The 23,551-nt window shown below is 44.3% G+C and overlaps 1 protein-coding gene across 1 annotated transcript in view; it reads right to left on the bottom strand.

Annotated features, from left to right (window-relative positions):
- Positions 1-5,915: 5,915 nt before the first annotated feature.
- The window catches only part of hltf (helicase-like transcription factor), a 76,081-nt gene continuing 58,445 nt past the window's right edge, over positions 5,916-23,551 (bottom strand). The window contains exons 22-25 of the mRNA XM_041213388.1: positions 17,478-17,590; positions 15,230-15,410; positions 11,242-11,322; positions 5,916-6,703 (exon numbers count right to left, since the gene is read on the bottom strand). Coding sequence (XP_041069322.1) covers positions 6,557-6,703; positions 11,242-11,322; positions 15,230-15,410; positions 17,478-17,590 — 522 coding nt within the window. The 3' untranslated portion in view covers positions 5,916-6,556. The remainder of the gene's footprint in view (positions 6,704-11,241; positions 11,323-15,229; positions 15,411-17,477; positions 17,591-23,551) is intronic.

Here is a 23,551-nt window from a genome sequence, read left to right as displayed (position 1 = left end):
TCAACACCTCTTTGTTCTTTTGTCTGTGACATCTTTTGGTTATCTCCTCCTATCACTGCTTGCTTGTCCCAACAACCCCCCCCCACCCCCCGGCTTCCTTAAAGCAGCTTATATGTCACCCCTTTCCTATTTCTACTTAGTTCTGTTGAAGGGTCACGAGGACTCGAAACGTCAACCTTGTTCTTCTCCGCCGATGCTGCCAGACCTGCTGAGTTTTTCCGTGTATTTCTGTTTTTGTTTTGGATTTCCAGCATCCGCAGTTTTTTGTTTTTATATATGCAAAGGCAGTTTTTTTAATTTTAGAGAACAGGGCAGTGGCAGAGGGGAGACATGATCTAGATCTTTAAAATGCTGACAATAGTCCAAGCAGGGAATTTTGACAGCAACACATAACCTCAGCCACTCTTTTTATGACAGTTCCACTCTCTATCAGCTTCCTTCAGTGCTGTCTCTGAGTAATGTTATTTCATGGAAACCCATCAATAAGAGAAGATAGCTTGAATGGCTTCACTCTGCCTGTTCATGTCAACCACAGGGGAAGAAAAGGCTTAAGGCCAAGAACCACCCCTTCATTGCTGTTCCAATCCTACTCTGTAATTTGAATAATCCTTAGGGGCCTTCTTGAAAGTTGTGCAGTTTGAGTAAAGGCTCCTACCACGTTATACAACTGTCAGCTGCACATCAGGACACTGAGCACCCAATGGCCTCAGTTCTCAATAATAAATCATAAAGGCCTCCAGCATCAAATTATTGGCCCCATTGTTGCTTCTTGGTCCACTTTTCAATCCATAGCTGTTAATTAATTTCACCCTTCTTGACATAGTGAGGTCAAAGATGTCAACATGTTCTTTGTACTTAAATTGAACTATCATGTCTCTTTCACCACTGAAGTTGCCTCAAATTTTAGTTTCCTCTGCTGTGATACACATTTTTTCTATAAACCCTCAACTGTATAAGGCCTAAATCCATGTAAGATTTGAATACTACTGAGGACAGTCTTCTAGTACTTCTTTCACATTCTTAACATTTAGTAGGTGTGAAATTTCAATGTATCCTATCAAACTTGACACAGCACATAGGATAAACAAACCAAAATAAACTTTACTATACAAAGTCGGAAAAGTAAAACAATTTACAATATCTATGTTGCATTCTAGCATTCAGAACTAACATCACATACATGGTGTGTGCAGATGGCCCAAATTGAATCTCTGAATCGTTACAGTGCAGAGGGAGGCCATTCAGCCCATCATGTCTACACTGGCTCTCTGAATGAGCATTTCACCTAGTGCCAAATCTCCTGCCTTGCCCCCCGTAACCCTGCACATTGTTTCTTTTCAAATAATCACCTAATTCTCTTTTGAATGCCTCGAATGAACCTGCCACATTCTCAGGCAGTGCATTCTAGCCCCTAGCCACTCGCTGGGTGAAAAAGTTTTTTCCACACATTGCTTTTGCTTCTTTTACCAATTACCCAAAATTGATTTGACACTTCAATTTTCTGTACCTCCCAGTTAGACAACTGTATGAGCTCCCTGCATTGGCAGCTATCAACCTGCCTTGAAATTCCATGGCACATTTGAATCACTGGAATATTAAAAGATGAAACCTGAAATCCTTTTTACCAATATACATCATCACCAAGAGTGAGATAAAAACCTAGCCTTTCTGACAGAATAAACTGCCGTTTTACCCATTCAATGGCTCACAATCCTGTAAGCCTTTCTGCCCATCTTTCACATTGTTTTGTATCCACTGTGATTTGCTATCCAGGTCACTTATATAGCTTTTCAAATGGTACCTTACCAAAAATAACACCTCTGATGTAACCACTGTTCCTAGAAATGTTCAGCAAAGGGGATTGATTGCAGTTATGTGGTAAAAGAAGGGACTGCTGGAAGTGAGACATTCTACATTGTTTTTCCTCAGTTGGATGGAGAAACATGATAGCTGCCATCCATGGGGCTGGTGGAAAGAAACCAAGGTATGGAATTGAGACAAGCTGCGAAAATGCCATTCCTAATCAGCTGATCAAGCGGAGGCTGCCAGCATGTTAAGCAATACTAACTGGATACATTTCTAATGTTCTCAGGGTGTTCTTGTGTAATAGTTTGGACAGAGCAACTCAGCAGCTAAAAATATTATGGAAAATCTTAAGGGAACAATGTTATATGTTGATCTTTTATGTCAATAATATCTAACCATTCAGACATGATGGCACTCTAGCTCGTAAGACAGTGCTTGCTGGTGGAAAAAACACGATTGTTTCTGTAGATAAAACAGATCTAGCAGGCCCTTGTCAAGCAATAAAACATGGGAGCGTTAAGTTTTATTTAACTTGACAGGTGGCATGCACAATCATGCTATGTTAGAGGGTTGACCATAATGAAGATTTACTGGCAGTTGTTTGTATAGGCAACAGAATCCCTCTTCACGTGACATTCCCTCCAGGCTGATTCATCATCTCTTCCTGTCGTGAGAAGCGGCTCTGGGTGTTAGTATTATAAACTGGGCTTTATTTTCAGGAATGCAGGACAGCAATCTCCATCTAACACACAGTCTTGTTGATTGGTGGCAGGACTGCAGAGATCAGTCAGGTTTGCTATTCTCAATTTATTGCAGGTCGCATGGATGACATCTGCTGTTCTGAATCTCACACTAGTGAGAGAGCTGGAATCTGTGAAGTTGTCTGTGGTGAGCAGCAATATTGGACACACAATAGGATTACCACAACATGCTGAACTGTAACTTTAAAAGAGCTAAATTGTATCTACTGTCAAAGCTTACTTCATCTTCACTACTTAAATGTGACATTTCTATTAGGCAAAAAAAGCACTCTAATTTTTGCAAATTGGAAGGACATGTTTCTGCTTGAACGTTCTGAACAAGGGTGTGAAATTTAATCACTGAGCACTGCACAATCTGTACTTATTGTGTGGACAAAGCCATTCCCCAACCCTGGAAGTCAAGAACTGCTACCAACCAGCAGCACTCAGAAAATTACCAGCTCACAATGAGTTAGCTCAGCTACGGCACCAACACTGGCCTCACTGCCTTTGGACTAAGGAAAGAAAATAATCAGCCAGGGTTCTCACACCCGCTTGGTATGATCCCTGTGACGTGCTCCTGAGAGAACTGCCTATATCTCACAGAGAAGAATTACTTCCAGCATCCGCAGTTTTTTTTTGTTTTTATCTCTGTGGTTGAGAAGAATTACTGTTTTGTCAAGTAGCAGAAGTCTGTTGGCAGACAAACTGTACACCTGCTGGGTGGGGGCTTTAGGGCAGGCAAGCTTGTTTGGCATCTGGCAAGACTGTCTACTTCCACCTCCACAGCATTGCACCTCTCCTCCCTTGCCTCAGCCCATACGCTGAAGCTTTCATCCATACCGTTCTGGCTTTCAAACTCAACTATTCCACGACTGTCCTTGCAGCAACCCCCCCCCCCCCACCTTCTAACACCCTCCATAAACTTGAGCTCATTCTATCTCATACTATACTCGCCCATCGCCCCTATGCTTGTTGCCCAATGTTGGTTCATGGTCCAACGATGCCTCAACTTTATTCTGATCCTTCTACGGCCTCACTCTTCCCTATCTATGTAACCTCAGAGATCACCGCTGGCCTCTTGTGCATCCCTATTTTAATTACCATTGCTAGCCACAATACTTTGTTAAAAGCCAAGTAGTAGTATTGTTGCTGACCTTCAATTAGACTGCAACATGTATCTGAATCTTATATAGGAGCGAGGTACCAAATCAAAACTGCCAAGCAACCAAGGTTTGTCACTGAGTGCAGGTTTTCAGTAAGGCTCAGGTTAAAGGTAAAGGAAGATTCATGGAGTTTAAAAAAGATGGTCAATCAATAAATTTACTTTCAACCAATATCCTTTGGTGTGAATGGCTAAAACTTTAGTTCTAAGTTACACTATTATCCAAGCAAAAAAAAACACAATTTCAGAGTGTGATGTTGCATAGGTGCCACTTGAAGTCTCTCCCAGACCCTTTTCCACAAAGCCATGTTCTGGTATCTGGCGGCCATTTCAAAAGAGGTGAGAAGCCAGCACAAAAGCAGCAGTAAAATACCCCAAAATAGGAAGCCAGAACAACATATCTCCTCTGAAGGTCAACAGCTCTAACAATGTAGCATTACGACTGCACCGCACTGTGACATGTATTATGTTCTAAAGTCTTGAATATGTCTTGAACCTATGATGACACACACAAGCTATTTATTTCCCCTAATTTAAGGTGGCAAGTATGGGGTGTCTGATCACTATGTTTCAGGCATCATGATAGTGCGGGGCAGGATTCTTGGACCAACTTTCTTTTGATCGCAACTTTTATTGCTTGGGACAAATTTAGTTTTTAAACTGACTGTAAAATTGAGTTAATTATGTTCCCAAAGTTCTAGGCAAGGAAGCTCTGGTGAACTAATGCTTGAAATCGTCATGATGTTCTCTCAGCTACCAGACAGGGTCTTTTACTCAGTTCAAACCCTCAGCATGCTGTAGCTTCATCCTTTTTTTAAACCTCTGAAGTGGCTTCCAGTGATTGTGAAATGCTTGAGCACTCTTTTGTCACAATATGCACTTAGAATGTCAGCCTAAGTATAAATCTAGTGGTCACGTTGGCATTCATCCCTGTTACTGAGTACAATTAGTCAGGCTCTAACCAAGGATGTTATTGATCCAATGTATGCTTGATTCATCATTCTGTCATTTGTATTATCCTCATAGTAAACTCGTTGAAAATGTTTTAAAATGAATTACGATATTCTTGGGATACCTCCATTGCTGACAGGGTCAGCTTTTATTGTCCGGCCTTAATAACCCTAGGGGTGGTGGTGAGCCGTGTTCTTGAAGCTGTGCAGTCCATGTAATGAAGTATCTACAAAATGGTGTTGAGTAGAATTTCAGACTTTTGATTTAGCATCGATAAAGGAACGCCCGTGTCACTTGGAAGGGAATTTGGAAATGACTGTCTTATGCATTTGCTGCTCTTGTCCTTCTATGAGGTGAAGGTTGTGGGTTTGAGAAATGCCACAGAGGAAGCCTTGGTGACTCGATGCAATTGATTATGCTGTAGACAGTAAAGCTGCATCCATTGGAAGCTGCTAGTGGATGTTTAAGCTAGTTCAGTGTGTGTCAATCGGTGAATTGCTTTGTGCTGGATGGCTTGGAGCTAGAGTGTTATTGCAGCAGCACCATCCAAGTAACTGGAGAGCATGCAATGGTTGGGGAAGTTGAATCAGGGAGTGAGCCACTCGTTGCACCTAGCCTGTGTGGCCTGTTCTATAAGTGGTTTATTTGATTTGCTGGACTAGCCTGCCTTTTGTAAGATTGTATGTCTGGGCAATTTTCCACATTTTTAAGTTGATGGCACAGCTACGTTTGCATTGAAATAGGTTGGCAGGAGGCATTGCTGGTTCCGGGAGCTTAGGTCTTCAGCAATACAACTGGTATGTTCTCAGGGCCTTTGCTGTCTCCTGTGCACTTAGCTGTTTCTTGATATTGTGTGGAATGAATCAAATTGGCTGAAGACTGAAGAAGCAGGAGCATCTGCTCAGCGTGCCTTATAGGGATGGGTGCAAATACCACAGCCTTGTTTACACTTGCGAGCCCAAGGTCATACAGCTTGCTGGTGATGGAGTGTGAGAGAGATATGCAGAACCATAAGGTTACAAAGATTGTGGTGGAATACAATTCTGCCACTACCAATGCCCAGTTCCAAGCTGCTGGATTTGTTCTTAATCTATACCACGTAGCATGGTGATAGCACCATAGTAGATGGTGTCCTCTGTAGGAAAACAAGACTTGATTGCTTTTACAAGGGCCTTTACTATATAGTCCTTGTAGAGGCTCAAGTCCCAGTGACTTTCTACTTCCTTTCTTTTAAGAAGAATAATGAAACTGGATGAGAGTAATCAAGTTTAAGATTTAAAAAGTCCTTAGCTGAATCACGTTATATAACAGAACAGGGGTGATTTAAAAAAAAACTTGCCTTTACAAAGGATCTCATCACATCTGAAAAATATCTCAATCCCCTTCACATAGTGAATTCTGGAATACAATAATGGTTATTCAGGCAAACACAGCAGTCACACAGAAACACCCCACAAGTAACAATGAGATGAAAAACCAGCTAATCTGATTTTGTTGGTGTTGGTTGAGGGAAAAACATTAGTCAGAATACTAGCAGAATGCTCCAATTCTCTTGAGTATTACCATGGGATCTTTAATGTCTACCTGACCGCTGGAAACAGGTAAATTGAGCTGTGTTTTAACATCTCATCTGAGGGACGGCACTTCTGACTGCAGCATTCCCTACACTATATTACACTGACGATTTCTGATTCACGGAATTCAACATTTTGCAATAAAGTTGCCATCTCATACAAATCTGTGTTCCATTTACAAATTGCATTTCTTTTTGCAGCCCCATTACAGAACTTACACAACCAAGAAGTTTTAAATTTCAAAAGCTCAAATTTCTGCGAGGGGTAAAAAAGGAAAAAAAAAAGCAAAACCAATTGATTTAACAGCAAAAAAATCAGCGTTACACGTCGATCAGAATCTTGATTTCCTCAATCCGGCTTTGCTTTATCTCTCGCTGTCTTTTGGTTCCGAAGGCCCCTGCTGCAAGTTCTCGTTTCTTGTTCTGAATCTTGATCATGTTTTCCTCCACCGAGTTCTTCACAATGAACTACAAATGGAGACACATACACACACACAGAGATTTAGTGATGCTGCTAAAACTACGGTAAATCACAGAAGTGGCAGCAACAGTCTCAACAGAATTTAATCTCCAAGCTACAGAGGGTATCAAACAAGATAATCAATTAAAGAATCTTCACTCTCCACTCTCTCATCCAGTCAGCCAGATAAAGGTTTGTTGAATCTACAGACGCTTAGATTCAGCACTTTTTTTGCTTGTTCTGGTCTTGGGACAATGAACGCTGTTTTACCACACCCCACCCGCTTTTTAGGTTTGTTACAAACTCTTTGCCAGCTAGCTAAGCCGAGCTAAGCTTTGCATCACAGAGACCTGGCGGTGCAGAAGTTTAGCCTCACTTGTTTCAAGAGATTTTAAATCTCTTCTCACAATCGCAACATTTAAAAGGTCTCCTTAACAACCATAACTTGCATTCATATAGCACCTTTAACGCAGCAAAACGTCCAAAGGTGCTTGACAGTTCAGTTATCGAACAATATTTGATACCGAGCCACATCAGGAGGTTATTAGGACAGGTGGCCAAAAGTTTGGTCAAAGAGATTGACTTAAGGAGCAACTCAAAAGGAAGAGACAGAGGTGAAGTGGTTTAAAAGTGGGCATAAAGCAGTAGATTCACGATCCATAATTTCATGGTTCGATGGTGCAATTAGCTCCTTGCAAGTTGGGTCTTTGATACTTTGGAGTACTTGCAGATGACAGGAAAACCACAAGTCGACTGCAATTCTCCAATATAAGGCGGCAAATCAGGGAGAAGTTTGCTCATCAGTAAACAGACGTACACACGCACACATACACAGTGAGTGGTCAACTATGGTTTGATCAGGAAACACATGTATGCACAGAAAAATCTGACTGACTTCATAGAGGAAAATTTTAAACCACATGTCACCAAGGAAGCTTCCAAGGAAGAGCCTAATTTGTGCCAAATCCAAATTAACCTGGTGATATAGCTGTGAACGAAGACACACTCCGATCATGTTGGCTAGATATGGGAAGATACAGACGGGATGGTCAAATGGGCAGATACGTGGCAGATGGAATTTAACCCTGAAAAGCGTGAGGTGATACACTTTGGGAGGAATAATTTGACAAGGAAGCATTAAATGAACGGCATGACACTAGGAAGTTCTGAGGGACAAAGGGACATTGGCATGTGTGTTCATAGATCTCTGAAGGCAGAGGGGCATGTTAGTGGGGTGGTGAAAAAGGCATATGGATCACTTGCCTTTATCAATCGAGGCATAGATTACAAAAGTAGGGAGGTCATGTTGGAGTTGTATAGAAACTTGGTGAGGCCACAGCTAGAGTACTGTGTGCAGTTCTGGTCGCCACATTATAGGAAGGATGTGATTGTACTGGAGGGGGTGCAGAGGAGATTCACCAGGATGTTGCCTGGGATGAAACATTTAAGTTATGAAGAGAGGTTGGATAGACTTGGGTTGTTTTCGTTGGAGCAGAGAAGACTGAGGGGCGACCTGATCGAGATGTACAAGATTGAGGGACATGGACAGGTGGATAGAGAGCAGCTGTTCCCCTTAGTTGAAGGGTCAGTCACAAGGGGGCATAAGTTCAAGGTGAGGGGCAGGAGGTTTGGGGGGGGATGTGAGGAAAAACTTTTTTTTACCCAGGGGGTGGTGACGGTCTGGAATGCACTGCCTGGGAGGGGATGGAGGCGGGTTACCTCACATCCTTTAAAAAGTACCTGGATGAGCACTTGGCACATCATAACATTCAAGGCTATAGGCCAAGTGCTGGTAAATGGGATTAAGTAGGTAGGTCAGGTGTTTTTCACGTGTCGGTGCAGACTCGATGGGCTGAAAGGCCTCTTCTGTACTGTGATTTGGGAGTGATTTATTACATCAGCACATGTATTTGGTCTGTAATAATGTCCAGTTGTTAACCTTCCCCTCTCAATTTTTTGTGGTCAAGACATGTCAGTGAAACATTTGCAAGTCCAAGACCCTAGCCAAGCTGTTCCAGTATGGCTACAATACCGGCATCTACCCGGCTTCATGGAACCTTACCCAGGTATGTCCTGTACACAAAAAGCAGGACAGTGAAACATTTGTAAGTCCAAGGCCTGAGATGTAAAGTTGATACAAAGATAAAGCAAAGTGAGATGTAGCTCAAAAGTAACTCTACTCAAAACAGGAGCCATTCATTTGCAAAGTATTTATATTTTAAAAAACAAATTAAAGAAACAAATTGTTCTTTTTGTCAAATGTTCAGTTTTTTAAAAATAAAACAGGACATTGACCTGGATTTTTATCCTCATGGTGGGTAGGGGAGTCAGGAGAAGGTATACGTAATGAGGCTTGGCTGAGAGCCCAGACAGCTGTTATAATACAAGAACAGCTACTCCCCAAAGGAAACATTGCTTTGAAACATTAACTGATTGACAGCTCAGGTTCTCTGATCTCTGTGGTCAATTTCACAATGTTTGTTTACACCAGTTTAATAGTTTCAAGGATTTGTGGTTTTTGAAACCTGGTATGTTGGCCTTCATCACAAGGGATTTGAGTACAAGAGTATAGGTGCCTTACTGCAAGTGTATAGAGCCTTGGTAAGACCGCATCAGGAGTACTGTGTACGGTTTTGGTTTCCTTACCTAAGGAAGGATATACTTGCCATAGACAGAGTTCACCAGACTAATCCCTTGAATGGCAGGACTGTCATATGAGGAGACATTGTGGAAACTGGGCCTGTATTCTCTAGAGTATAGAAGAATGAATTGTAAACTCATTGAAACTTACAAAATTCTTACAGGGTGTGACAGGATAAATGTGGATATAGGATGTTTCCCCTGGCTGGTGAGTCTAGAACCAGGGGACACAGTCTCAGAATACGGGGCATTTAAAACTCAGGTGAGGAGGAATTTCTTCAATCAGAGGGTGCTACATCTTTGGGATTCTCTACCTCAAGAGGCCTGGGGAAGCTCAAACATCGAGTACACTCCAGACAGAAATCGATAGATTTCTGGATACGAATGACATTGAGGAATATGGGGATAGTGTGGGAAAATGGCATGAGGTAAATGATCAGCCATGATCTGTTTGAACGGTGGAGCAGGTTCAACAGGCTGAATGACCTACTCCTGCTCCTATTTCCTATGTTCCCATGAAACTTCAAAGGGCCTGGATGATTGACACTTTTACTGGCTTGAACTGCAGACATTTGTTTTCAAACATAGGAGAAAGTTCTCAATGAATGACTTCTTTTCAAGGGTTTTTTAAACTCATACCACTTTACAGTAGGGTCATAGGTTCTGGAAAACGTACAGTGGGTCAGTGAGCATGTAAGGGCCATAGCTTGACATAAGGGATATGGGGGTGGATGGAAGGAAAGAGCGTGTCGTAGGGGTATGAGGGTTCATGGAGTGTGAGTGGAAGAGCAGAGACTGGCATCAGGGGCCTAACCTGGCATAGGGGGCATGAGAAAGACCTTTTGACCTTACCTTTTAAATGGTTCCCTTATGTACACTTGGGTTCCTGACTCCTCTAAGGGGCCGTGAACCACGATTCTTTAAAAATATGCCTCCACTCCATGAAAATTGCGGAAGAGTAGGAGGTACCTATCCGCAAAGGAACCAGCCAGGCCAGGAGTGCCAGGCGTGGGCTTCTGACAGGAACCAGCCTGCACCCTTTAAAGGCACTTTCAAAAATTGCACAGCCTGGGAAATCGGGGGTTGGGAATCTCAGAATTGGGACCTGCCCACCATTTAAAAAGGAGGGCTCGGTGAAAATCCAAGCCTTTTTCCTCACCTCCATTTTCTAATTCTTTGTGTCCCACTGCTCATTTCTTGGAATCTTTTTATTCCTCTCTCTCCCCCATAGGTTGCTCAATACTCTCTCCTGAATTGTCACCAAGCCATTAGTCATATTCCTTTCAATGTCACTCGCTGGCCTACACTCCCTACACCTCACACTTAACTTTCTCCCTTTCATTTTATCTCTTACTCTTCTGTTTCTCAGCGGGTGTCTTTTAAAATTTTAGATCAAACTCACTGAAACTTCCAGTTAGCATTGGAAAACGGATTTTATAAAAATAAAAATGGTGCACAAATGTTTTTGACAGATAAATGCAACAGTCTGGTAGGCTAACCAAAGAAAACACGGATAAGTAAATGCTATAAGATTTTTCCTAGATAATTTAAAATGCCCTTGTGGGTATGGCATGCTGTGCTGTCCAGCCAGCATTTTTTTTACAAAAGCAAACAGCCGGGGGGGAAAAAATTGAGAGAAACCAGACACTACCTACAAAAGAGCTCGAAGTAATATAGCTCTGTTCACAACCTCAGGATATTACACAGTACTTTAATAAAGACAAAAACTGCATAAGGGATGGTGCATGCTTGACGACAACAGTTAAGGATCTACAACAACGCACATGAAGTTAACATTATGACTGTCTTCAGTAGAATGCAGTTCGACAATACACAGATGAAATAAGCAGACTTTGTAAATAAACGTTTTCCTATCAGCTTTCTGAAGAGCGCATGAATATCTTACCTTGGTAATAACAACATCCCTGGTCTGACCCAGCCTGTGGCATCTGTCAAAACACTGGTCCTCAGCAGCAGGATTCCAGGCCTGCGACACAAAGACGAATTACAGCACAGCTGCAGTGGCACCACTATTACAAACCTGCGCTGCAGACCTCAACAGTAAACAGTCGAGCCAGAGGCCTGTATCACAGGCCCAAGCTCACTCCACTGGGAACAACCCGGAGCCACGGAACACAGACATTTCCCCCTCAACCCCCAATCCCGACAACAACCGAAATTCAAGTTGAAAGAAATTTCACCCGAAAATCATCTTTTTAAATTCTTTTCACTTTACAAGATACAGAAGCAAGAGTAATAAATAGATCAGAAGTGGGGGTGTTTCCTGATGATTGCACAACGTTCAGCACTATTCACGACTCTTCAGATACTAAAGCAGTCCATGTCCAAACGCAGCAAGGCCTGGACAATTTCCAGGCTTGGGCTGACAAGTGGTAAGTAACATCGCACCACACACAAGTGCCAGGCAGTGACCATCTTGAAAAAGGGAGAATCTAACCATTGCCACTTGACATTCAATGGCATTACCATCACTGAATCCCTCACTATCAATATACTGGGGTGAACATTGATCAGAAAGTGAACTAGACTAGCCATATAAATACTGTGGCTACAAGAGCAGGTCAGAAGCTAGGAATCCTGCAGCGAATAACTCACCTCCTGACTCCCCAAAGCCTGTCTACCATCTACAAGGCACAAGTCAGGAGTGTGATGGAATCCTCTCCATTTGCCTGGATGAGAGCAGCTCCAACAACACTCAAGAAGCTTGACACCATCCAGGACAAAGCAGCCCCTCAGTGAATATTCATTCCCTCTACCACTGACTAATAGTGGCAGCAGTGTGTACCATCAACAAGGTGCATTGCAGGAACTCACTAAGGCTCCTTAGGCAGTACCTTCCAAACCCACGACCACTACCATCTGGAAGGACAAGGGCAGCTGAAACATGGGAACACCGCCACCTGGAAGATCCCCTCCAAGTCACTCACCATCCCAATTTGGAGATTTATCACCTTCCCTTCACTGTTACTGGGTCAAAATCCTGGAACTCCCTTACTAACAGCACTGCGGGTGTACCTACATCACAGAGACTACAGCGGTTCAAGAAGGCAGCTCACCACCACCTTCTCAAGGGCAATTAGGGATGGGCAGTAAATGCTGGCCTAGCCAACAATACCCACATCCTGTAAGATGAATAAATAAAAAAATTCAGAAGCGAGCCTTTGGCATCCAATTTACACTGTACAAATATCTAAAACTGGACAGGTGGAAATCAGATTTTGTCACAAATGTTTTTCGCCTTACAAGTTATTCCAAGCACAGGTAGTGCTGCTGTTGCTGGTTTAGTTAGATCATTTTGATTTGTAAGTCTTATCTTGTCCAAAGAGGCTTTCCTGTCTATCTGGCTGATTCCAGTATCACTTTGTAAACTTGAATATGGAGCAAGGCAGGCTGCGGCCTACATCGATTTTGCCTGCCTTTCAAAATAAAGTTAGGTGATTTTGTTTATTGGTTAGCATGTTTCAGAATTCTATTCTGTAAAGATAAACAGCATCAAGACCACCTTTTACCGATGATCCACCAGAATGAAATCTGGGGAATTAAATACACGTGTGGGAGTTAGGATGTTACGTGTCATAAAAACACTGCAGTCAGGTCTATGTACAATGCAAGAATGGGAATGAGAAAAATTCAGATGATAGCCACTAGAATGATAACTAATTTAGGGGTTTCTTACTTTGGAAGGAATGTAGACGTTGTGGCAATGTGATTGATCTTTAAAATAATTAAGGGATTCGACTCAGTCCAGGTGGATAGGATATCGAGGACTGAGGACACAAGTGTAAGTTACTAAAATATATGGAACTAGGTTAGGTAGTAGGGGACACTTCTTTTCACAGGCAGTCCATGGCCACTGGAATATGTTGCTGGCATGGAATGCAAATTCACTGCAAGACTTACAAATGAGCTTAGGCAAGCTCTTGCTACTGGTCAAAATAACTTCATGCTGGGGAATGTGTCACAAGTTACTGTAATTTCCTGGAGTTTTCGTGATCACCTACAGGGGCTGCAAGAAATTTCCCAGATTTATGCTCTTCCAAAAATGTTCTACAGGAGAATGCGTGACTGTAGTGGTGAGATCGTGTGTGTAACTTGCACTGTGCCCAGGACAGGCTCAGATGGACCGGCTAGTCCTATTTTCGCTCTTCTTTCATGTTTGTAACTGGCTTCCTCGGTGATAATACTTTCTATCATTTCTTTTTTTCATTCCCGGAAGTTCTCAACGTTTTTTTCCCCTCTCAGCGAATCATCCTTTTTTGCAGGTTGTCTCTTTGACCTCATCTTCCTAAGAGCTCTTTGTTTGATTCGAAGTCCAAAAGAAACTCACTGAGACTGACAGGTAAGTGAATCGCTGGAATATCTCCAGCCTCAATCAGCTCGGCTTGATTCGCCAAGTATTGCTAAATGCACGGAATACACTGCCCAAGGAGACAGTGGAGGGGGAATAGTTGGCAAATTTAAGAGGGAGCCAAGAGGATTTTCTGGATGGAAGAAGCATGCGAGAGAAACAAGAAATAAAATCATATATATTGGAATTTTTGAACTTTGGAACCAGCCTGTTGAAACAATATGGTCTTTTCAAATTGTCAACTTTACAACGTTCTGACTTTCTAACTGCTCTGCAGTCTAATGTGAAATTACTGTTTTGGTCTGGCACTGAGAGCCATGGTAAAGGCAGGACCACTAATTAGTTCTTACATTTTAGACACAGCAATCTTATGATCTCAGTGAAGGGCACCATTTCTTGAATGTTGAATCTCAAATGTTAGCTAGACACAAAAAGCCTTACGTCTATTACATACATCCATTTTTCCTCACATATTTTTGTGACTTGTGATATGGCAGGAATAAGATTGCTGAGGTCCACAAGGAATTCTCACCTGCGGCAGAATGCACATCAGGGATTGATTTTCCTCTTTTGTGTTGAAATGCAAAAACTTAGTGGGGCAGGGCCCTTATTAAAAAAAATCAGGCACCAGTTGGTCCCATTTTCCTTCTGTTCATTTTAATGGATTAAAAACTCTCAGCAGCTAGTGTCCAACTTTGTGCTGGTGTTCAGCCAGGCCAAAAGAAAATAAACATCAACCTCGGAACTCAAGTCAGCAATCCCAATCTCAACCACCATACAGCCCTCAGTTTTGACTTGGGGTGACAGCTATATATAGTCATGGAAAGATGGCAATGTTGGTATTCTGGAAGCACAGGATTTAAATTGGCTGAAGGGCTTTCTTCATCCAAAGCTTCTTCTCCTCCTACAGGTACCATGCCCTAAGAGGGCATTGGCAACCATGATCTTCCACTGGATTGGTCCATGATTATGCTTGGCAAAGCACTACAGTGGTTTGCCGTTGCCTTCTGCAATTTGGCTGACCAGAAAACTCGCCTGCTCTTTTCCACCTGTCATCAGGCATACTGAAAGGATTTACAGGCTGATAGTTAATCAGTCTGTTTAGCTGCATTATGAACACACCTCCCATAGCCATCAAGTGCTGAGGTGGAACTCGAATCCAGAGCTTCTGGGTCAGAGGTAGGGATGCTACCATTGTACTACAAGACCTCCTACCATTTAAAGCTACCTTGAGAAAAGATGGCAACACTTATTTCCACCAAACAGATTCATTCCTTAGAGATATACTGTAACGTATATGGCTTCAATTGCTTTAAAAAATAGAATGCATAAAGTTCCTTGTTTGAAGAGGGACAGATGGATTTGGAACATTACACAACACTGGTTTATTTTATATCTACTTGTAAAAGCAGAATAAAATACGCGTTAAGCTCAGGCTCTTCAAAACCAAAAAATGGTGGTGAAACGTTGGCTACACAACTTCTTCATATTAAACAGGTCTCAAGGTCCCTGCGTCGTTACTCACAGGGTCCATGAGGAACACACGAGAAGCCGCAGTCAGGTTCAAACCAACTCCACCAGCTTTCAGCGACAGCAGCATGATGGTTGGGGAGCCTGGCTCGCTGCTCTGGAAGGACTCAATGGCATTTATCCGCCGCTTCTGTGGCATCGAGCCATCCAGGCGGGTAAACGCAAAGCCTTCTTGTCTACAAAAAAGGAAACAAAAGCAGAAATGCACATGTAAGCCAATTCCTCTCAGTTATACCACAGGTCAAGAAGCCCCATTTCATTGATGGCTTCCCAGGTTTTGAGGTGGCGCACTACCTCTGGCCAAGGCTCAAGTCTGAAGCCAGATAACAAGGTGTTGACATAACACATTGAATACAATACTATCCACAAACAAAGGACATCAACAAATCTACTAGATGAAAAATAAACACATATTTAGAACTATTTATGTCATCTCTATGCTATAGGGTCATCTCCCAGAAGCAGCAACATAGCAAAATTTACCCAACTCCCAACAACTCCCGATGACAAGAGATTTTACTCAATACCCAAATTGCCACTGGCATCGCTTTGATGGCATACACTTTGCATCTATCATTTTTGCGTTTGACCGCAGCGGGTCCAGATGTCAGCCTGCCCTTACAGTCCAACAATGGGCGGCACTTTACAGTTCTGGAGTGGCGGGGGCAGGGGTGGGGCCAGAAAACTCCACCCAATGCTTTCCCCGAGCAATGCTACCTGACTGAACCTTCTCTTCATGGCATTGAGGATGAGGCAAGAGTCAAGTGAAAGTCACAAACTTAACGCTAACTGCACGTGAGCAAGATCGGTAGGCTTACATCGTGTCACTCACATTGACTGACCAAGATAAAACTGTCCACAAGTGAATCTCTCACCCTACAGTTCATGATGGTTGCTGAATGTGTCATATGGCACAAACGGGGCAGATTCAGCACAATAAAGCCCGCCACAGTTAGAGTGGTTTCGGCAGTGTAATACAGGAGCTCTGCGTCGATTCTTACAGTGTGTTAAGTCTGATACTACTCTGACAGGCTGAAAATTTTAGTTCTGGCCAAAATAAAAAACTGTAGCCTGCAACGTCCAAGGCTGCCAGGTTTATTTTGGCCGGGCAAGACTGCAAGGTGAGTCTCAGTGTTTTGGAGGCAATGTTCTAATGCGAAAGCAGTGCCAGCTTTCGGCTTCCCACATTCACTCTGAAGGTGTATCCACATTTAATCTAGGAGATTTATTGTTAAAAGCAGCAGTAAAATCTCATGCTTAGTTAAAAGAAGTCCTTTTGTGCAATCCTATTATGATGGGGAGGCAGTGATGTTGTGGTAATGTCACTGGTCTAGAGGGCCAAGGCTAATGCTCTGGGGACATGGGATCAAATCCCACCTGGCCACTGGTGGAATATAAATTCATTTATTAAGAGCTGGAATTAAAAAGTTAGTCTCAGTAATGGTGACCATGAAACTATCGTCAATTGTTTGTAAAAACCCACCTGGTTCACTGATGTCCTTAAGGGAAGGAATTCTGCCATCCTTACCCAGTCTGGCCTGCATGTGACTCCAGACCCACAGCATGCCCTCTGAAACAGCCTAACAAGCTACTCAGTTTAAGCGCAATTAGGGATGGGTAACAAACTTTGGTCTTGCCTGTGGATACCTACATCCCATGAAAGAATAAACAATTTTTTTAAAAATGTGACAAAGAAGCTAGACAATGATTCAGGCTTATTTAGAGCAGTTAAAGTCTTCAGAAGCGTTGCACCCACACTATACACTGTTCATCTACCTGAGAGAGCACCTAACTACACTTCCTGAAATGCGCTGGACCAAAGGTAGCAAACAAACTGAATTAGACTGCACAATGATAATTTTCCCCAATTGCTTTTGGTGTGCTTGCGAACTGGAACCCACAAATCTGGAAGCTGTTCAGAAAGTGATCAGCATGAAGATATTGCTGCTGCATAGGAAAGATTCTCCCCCTTTTATTCCAGGTGCCATGTCATTTACTATTTAGGTTTTTTATCTAGTGAGTAATGAGCCACAATAGACTAATGACCTTCCTTGTCCACGACCAACTTGCCATTGGTTTTATTTTGCTTTTCCATAATTTGTAATATTTCTTACAACATTTTCAGAAGCACTTGCTAAAACTGCACCACCCACTGTTCATAAATAACTAAGTAGTCTGTCATGGCCAGGCGTTTTAGCTTCACACTCTAACAATACTGGCTGCACACATGGGTCTGTACCTACCTGAGAGGAGTTTCTATAAGAGTAAGAAAGGCTGTGAACTGAGAGACCACTAAACTCTTGACGGTGGGGTCTTGCTTTCGAAGTTCAATCAAGGAATGCATCAAGGCATCTACCTACAATTACATACAGCAAAATTGGACAGGTCAGTACCAAGTGATGTGTTAACATACCTTCCCGAAGGTGTTCAGATTATGTTCCATTATTGCAGCTCTTCCTTTTAATTGTCCCATCTCTTTAAATTTTACTTGGGTGCAAATTTCCACTCTACAACCTTGCTGCCCCTCAGCGACATCATCCAAAATCACAAAGTTAGTTGTCATATGTATGCTGATGACACCCAGCTCTACCTCATCGTCATCTTTCTCAAATTCCTTGAATGCTGCTAAATTACCAGACTGCTTGTTTGACATCCAGTACAGAATGCGCATAAATTTCCTCTAAATAAATATTGGGAAGACCAAGGTTCTGGTTTTTGGATGAACTAGAAACTCTGCTCCCTAGGGCAACACTTACGCCCCGTCGGGGCAGTTGGGGGGGGGGGGATTGCAGGAGCGGGCAGGTTCCCGATCGGCACCACTGGTCGGGGGTGCGCCGCCATTTTACGTGCCAGCATGATGTCTGCCAGGAAGCGCTGTGCGCATCCTGTGCGGGAGTGGGGTGGGGTGGGGGAGGGGAATTCCCTGAGCCAGGAGTGCACATGCACGTGAAGGAGCGCCGCAGATCTCCCTGAGGCAAAGCGCTGTCTCAGGGCAATCGGCTCAGGTTTGAAAATTAAATAAAGACCAGGAAAAAATATCACTGACATGTCCCCTCATGTGCCACCGTGACATGAGGTGGGGCATGGCAATTTCTTTTATTTAGAGATTTAGTACAAATTTTAATAACCTCATGAAACCTCATCCCGCCCGTGGATGAGGTTCCATGTCTTTTCAGAAGCCCGCCGGGGCTCCTGGCCTGCCCGCCAGCCTTAAGGTTAGACAGGCAGGTCCATTAATCACTTTAATTACTTTCCTAATGGCCTTAATAGGCATTTGACAGTTGGGCGGGCGGGTGCGCAGCCGACTCGGCTGCAGGCCTGCCGAACTGAAAATCTAAATGACGCGGGGTGATGTCGGGACGCACGCCCGATGTCACCCCGTGTCATTTTACACGTCGGCGAGTGGGCCCCACCCCCCTGCTCGCCAACCGGAAGATGCAGCCCCCAGGTACTGACTCCATCCCTCTCTGTGGTAATAGTCTGAGGCTTAATAAGACTGCTCATAACCTTGGTGTCACATTTGATCCCAGGGTGATCTTCTGACTCATAACCACGTCATCACCAACACCGCCTATTTTCACATCCAACCCTGCCTGCTGAAACTCACGTCGACACTTCTGTTACCTCTAGACTTAGTGGCAAGACACTCCTGGCTGATCCCCCATACTCTACCCTCCATAAGCTTCAGGTCATCCAAAACTCTGCTGCCCGTGTCCTCACTGGCATCAAGTGCTGTTTACCCATTGCCCTGTGCTCGCTGACCTACATTGGCTCCTGGTCAAGCAACACCTCGAGTTCTCAGCCTTGTTTGCAAATTCTTCCATGTTCTAACCCCTTATTACCTCTAATCTCTTCCAGCCCCAAAAGCCCTTTGAGTTATTGCACTTATTTAATTCTGGCCTAGTGAGCATCCCCAATGAAGGCGCCAATGGCTCCACCATTGGCGCCTAGGCCCCAAGCTCTAGAAGAATCTCACTAACTCTCTCAGCCACTCCACCTCGCTTTTTTTCTTTAAGACGTTTCATTAAACTTACCTCTTTGACCAAGGTTTAGCTATCTACCATAATGTTGCCTTATGTGGCTCAGTGTCAAATTTTGCTGTGCCAAACTTCTGAAAGCACCGTGGGAAGTTTTACTGCATTAAAAGCGCTATATAAGTGTAAGTTGTTGTTTTTGTTGTTGTAAAATCAGACATTTTCTCAGGATCCGCTGTGTTTTGCATCTACCCATGCACAGCTGAATCAGGTTGTAAAAATAGTATCCCCTTTTATTCTGATCTAGATATTTGAGTCTTTCACACGTGCTTCTTCACTCTTCTCGAAGGCCAAAAGACTTGATGAGACAAGGCCACATTCTAATCTTTTAAAGTTACTTTAGTTCACGGTAAGGTAAGGCAGACAACAATAGATACATTCAAACTGACTTACTGCAATCAGTGCTACTCATCATCTCATAACCCCATGCTGTACTTCCTCACATTATGTGAAGAGACTAAAGAAGCTGCATGAATATCAGAAATAAAAACAACAAACTGTGGATGCTGGAAATTCAAAACAAAAACAGAAACAGAAATACCTGGAAAAACTCAGCAGGTCTGGCAGCATCGGCGGAGAAGAGCACAGTTGACATTTCGAGTCCTCATGAACATTCAACAGAACTAAGTAAAATTAGGAAAGGGGTGAAATGTAAGCTGGTTTAAGAGGGGGCAGGGTGGTTGCTGAGACAAGCAGCCAGTCATAGGTGGAGATAACCAAAAGATGTCACAGACAAAAGAACAAAGAGGTGTTGAAGGTGGTGATATTATCTAAAGAAATGTGCTAATTAAGAGTAGAGAGCAGGACAGCCAAGGTGCAGATAGCTCTAGTGGAGGTGGGGGAATACTAAAAGGTAGAGATAAACAATGGGTGGAAATACATCTAAAAATAATGGAAATAGGTGGGAAAAGAAAAATCTGTATAAATTATTGGAAAAAACAAAAAGGAGGGGGAAGAAACGGAAAGGGGGTGGAGATGGAGGAGAGAGTTCATGATCTAAAATTGTTGAACTCAATATTCAGTCCGGAAGGCTGTAAAGTGCCTAGTCAGAAGATGAGGTGCTGTTCCTCCAGTTTGCGTTGAGCTTCACTGGATCAATGCAGCAAGCCAAGGACAGACATGTGGGCAAGACAGCAGGGTGGAGTGTTGAATTGGCAAGCGACATGGAGGTCTGGGTAATGCTTGCGGACAGACCGAAGGTGTTCTGCAAAGTGGTCACCCAGTCTGCGTTTGGTCTCTCCAATGTAGAGGAAATTACATTGGGAGCAACAAATGCAGTAGACTAAGTTGAGGGAAGTGCAAGTGAAAAGCTGCTTCACTTGAAAGGAGTGTTTGGGCCCTTGGATGGTGAGGAGAGAGGAAGTGAAGGGGTAGGTGTTGCATCTTCTGCGGTCGCATGGGAATGTGCCGTGGGGGGTGTTGAGGAGTAGGGGGTGATGGAGGAGTGGACCAGGGTGTCACGGAGGGAACGATCCCCACGGAATGCCGATAGGGGGGGTGAAGGGAAGATGTGTTTGGTGGTGGCATCATGCTGGAGTTGGCAGAAATGGTGGAGGATAATCCTTTGAATGCGGAGGCTGGTGGGGTGATAAGTGAGGACAAGGGGGACCCTATCATGTTTCTGGGAGGGAGGAGAAGGCGTGAGGGTGGATGCGCGGGAGATGGGCCGGACACAGTTGAGGGCCCTGGTCAACCACCATGGGTGGAAAACCTCTGTTAAGGAAGAAGGAGGACATGTCAGAGGAACTGTTTTTGAAGGTAGTATCATCAGAACAGATGCGATGGAGGCGAAGGAACTGAGAGAATGGATGGAGTCCTTACAGGAAGCAGGGTGTGAGGAGCTGTAGTCGAGGTAGCTGTGGGAGTCGGTAGGCTTGTAATGAATATTGGTGGACAGTCTGTCACCAGAGATTGAGATAGAGAGGTCAAGGAAGAGAAGGGAAGTGTCAGAGATGGACCATGTGAAAATGATGGAGGGGTGGAAATTGGAAGCAAAGTTAATAAATTTTTCCAGGTCCCAACAAGAGCATGAAGCAGCACCGAAGTAATCATCGATGTACCGGAGAAAGAGTTGTGGAAGGGGGCCGGATTAGGACTGGAACAAGGAATGTTCCACATACCCCATAAAGAGACAGGCATAGCTGGGGCCCATGCGGGTACCCATAGCCACACTTTTTATTTGGAGGAAGTGAGAGGAGTTAAAGGAAAAATTGTTCAGTATGAGAACAATTTCAGCCAGACGGAGGAGAGTAGTGGTGGATGGGGATTGTTCGGGCCTCTGTTCGAGGAAGAAGCAGAGAGCCCTCAGACCATCCTGGTGGGGGATGGAGGTGTAGAGGGATTGGACGTCCATGGTGAAGAGGAGGCGGTTGGGGCCAGGGAACTGGAAATTGTTGATGTGACGTAAGGTGTCAGAGGAATCACGGATGTAGGTGGGAAGGGACTGGACCAGCGGAGAGAGAAGGGAGTCAAGATAATGAGAAATGAGTTCTGTGGGGCAGGAACAGACTGACACGATCGGTCTGGCAGGACAGTTCTGTTTGTGGATTTTGGGTAGGAGGTAGAAGCGGGCCGTCCGAGGCTGGGCGACTGTCAGGTTGGAAGCTGTGGGAGGACGATCCCCAGAGGAGGTGAGGTCAGTGACAGTCCTGGAAACAATGGCTTGATGTTCAGTGGTGGGGTCATGGTCCAGGGAGAGGTAGGAGCAAGTGTCTGCGAGTTGATGCTCAGCCTCCGCGAGGTAGAGGTCAGTGCGCCAGACAACAACAGCACCACCCTTATCAGCAGGTTTGATGACAATGTTAGGATTGGACCTGAGAGAACAGAGTGCAGTAAGTTCAGAGAGAGACAGGTTAGAATGGGTGAGAGGAGCAGCAAAATTGAGACAACTAATGTCATGCCAACAGTTCTCAATGAAAAGACCAAGAGAAGGTAAGAATTCAGAGGAAGGGGTCCAGGTGGAGGGAAAATATTGGAGATGGGTAAACGGATCCGTTGAATGGGGTGAGGACTCCTGCCCAAAGAAGTGAGCATGGAGATGAAGGCGGCGGAAGAAGAGTTCAGCATCATGCCGAGCCCAAAATTCATTGAGATGAGGGCGTAAGGGTATGAAACTAAGTCCTTTGCTAAGCACTGAATGTTCAGCGTCAGAGAGAGGAAGGTCAGGGGCTATAGTGAATACATGGCCAGGGCTGGGATTGGAAGATGGGATGGGGACAGAGGGACAGGCAACTACACCTGTCTCTTTATGGGGTATGTGGAACATTCCTTGTTCCAGTCCTACTCCAGCCCCCTCCCACAACTCTTTCTCCGGTACATCGATGATTACTTCGGTGCTGCTTCATGCTCTCGTCGGTACGTGGAAAAATTTATTAACTTTGCTTCCAATCTCCACCCCTCCATCATTTTCACATGGTCCATCTCTGACACTTCCCTTCCCTTCCTTGACCACTCTTTCATCTCAATTTCTAGTGATAGACTGTCCACCAATATCCACTACAAGCCTACCAACTCCCACAGCTACCTCGATTACAGCTCCTCATACCCCGCTTCTTGTAAGGACTCCATCCCATTCTCTCAGTTCCTTTGCCTCCGTCGTTTCTGTTCTGATGATGCCACTTTCAAAAACAGTTCCTCTGACATGTCCTCCTTCTTCCTTAACCAAGGTTTTCCACCCACGGTGGTTGACAGGGCCCTCAACCGTGTCCGGTCCATCTCCCGCGCATCCACCCTCATGCCTTCTTCTCCCTCCCAGCACCATGATAAGGTCCCCCTTGTCCTCACGTATCACCCCACCAGCCTCCGCATTCAAAGGATCATCCTCCGCCATTTCCGCCAACTCCAGCATGATGCCACCACCAAACACATCTTCCCTTCACCCCCACAATCGGCATTCCATAGGGATCGTCCCCTCCGTGACACCCTGGTCCACTCCTCCATAACCCCCTACTCCTCAACCCCCTCCCACGGCACCTTCCCATGCGACCGCAGAAGATGCAACACCTGCCCCTTCACTTCCTCTCTCCTCACCATCCAAGGGCCCAAACACTCCTTTCAAGTGAAGCAGCTTTTCGCTTGCACTTCCCTCAACTTAGTCTACTGCATCCGTTGCTCCCAATGCGGTTTCCTCTACATTGGAGAGACCAAACGCAGACTGGGTGACAGCTTTGCAGAACACCTTCAGTCTGTCTGCAAGCATTACCCAGACCTCCATGTCGCTTGCCAATTCAACACTCCACTCTGCTCTCTTGCCCACATGTCTGTCCTTGGCTTGCTGCATTGAT

This window comes from Carcharodon carcharias, chromosome 2 (genome assembly GCF_017639515.1).
Source record: "Carcharodon carcharias isolate sCarCar2 chromosome 2, sCarCar2.pri, whole genome shotgun sequence".
Taxonomy (NCBI): domain Eukaryota; kingdom Metazoa; phylum Chordata; class Chondrichthyes; order Lamniformes; family Lamnidae; genus Carcharodon; species Carcharodon carcharias.
Note: the sequence above shows the minus strand (reverse complement) of the source record. Positions and strands in the feature narration are given on the sequence as shown.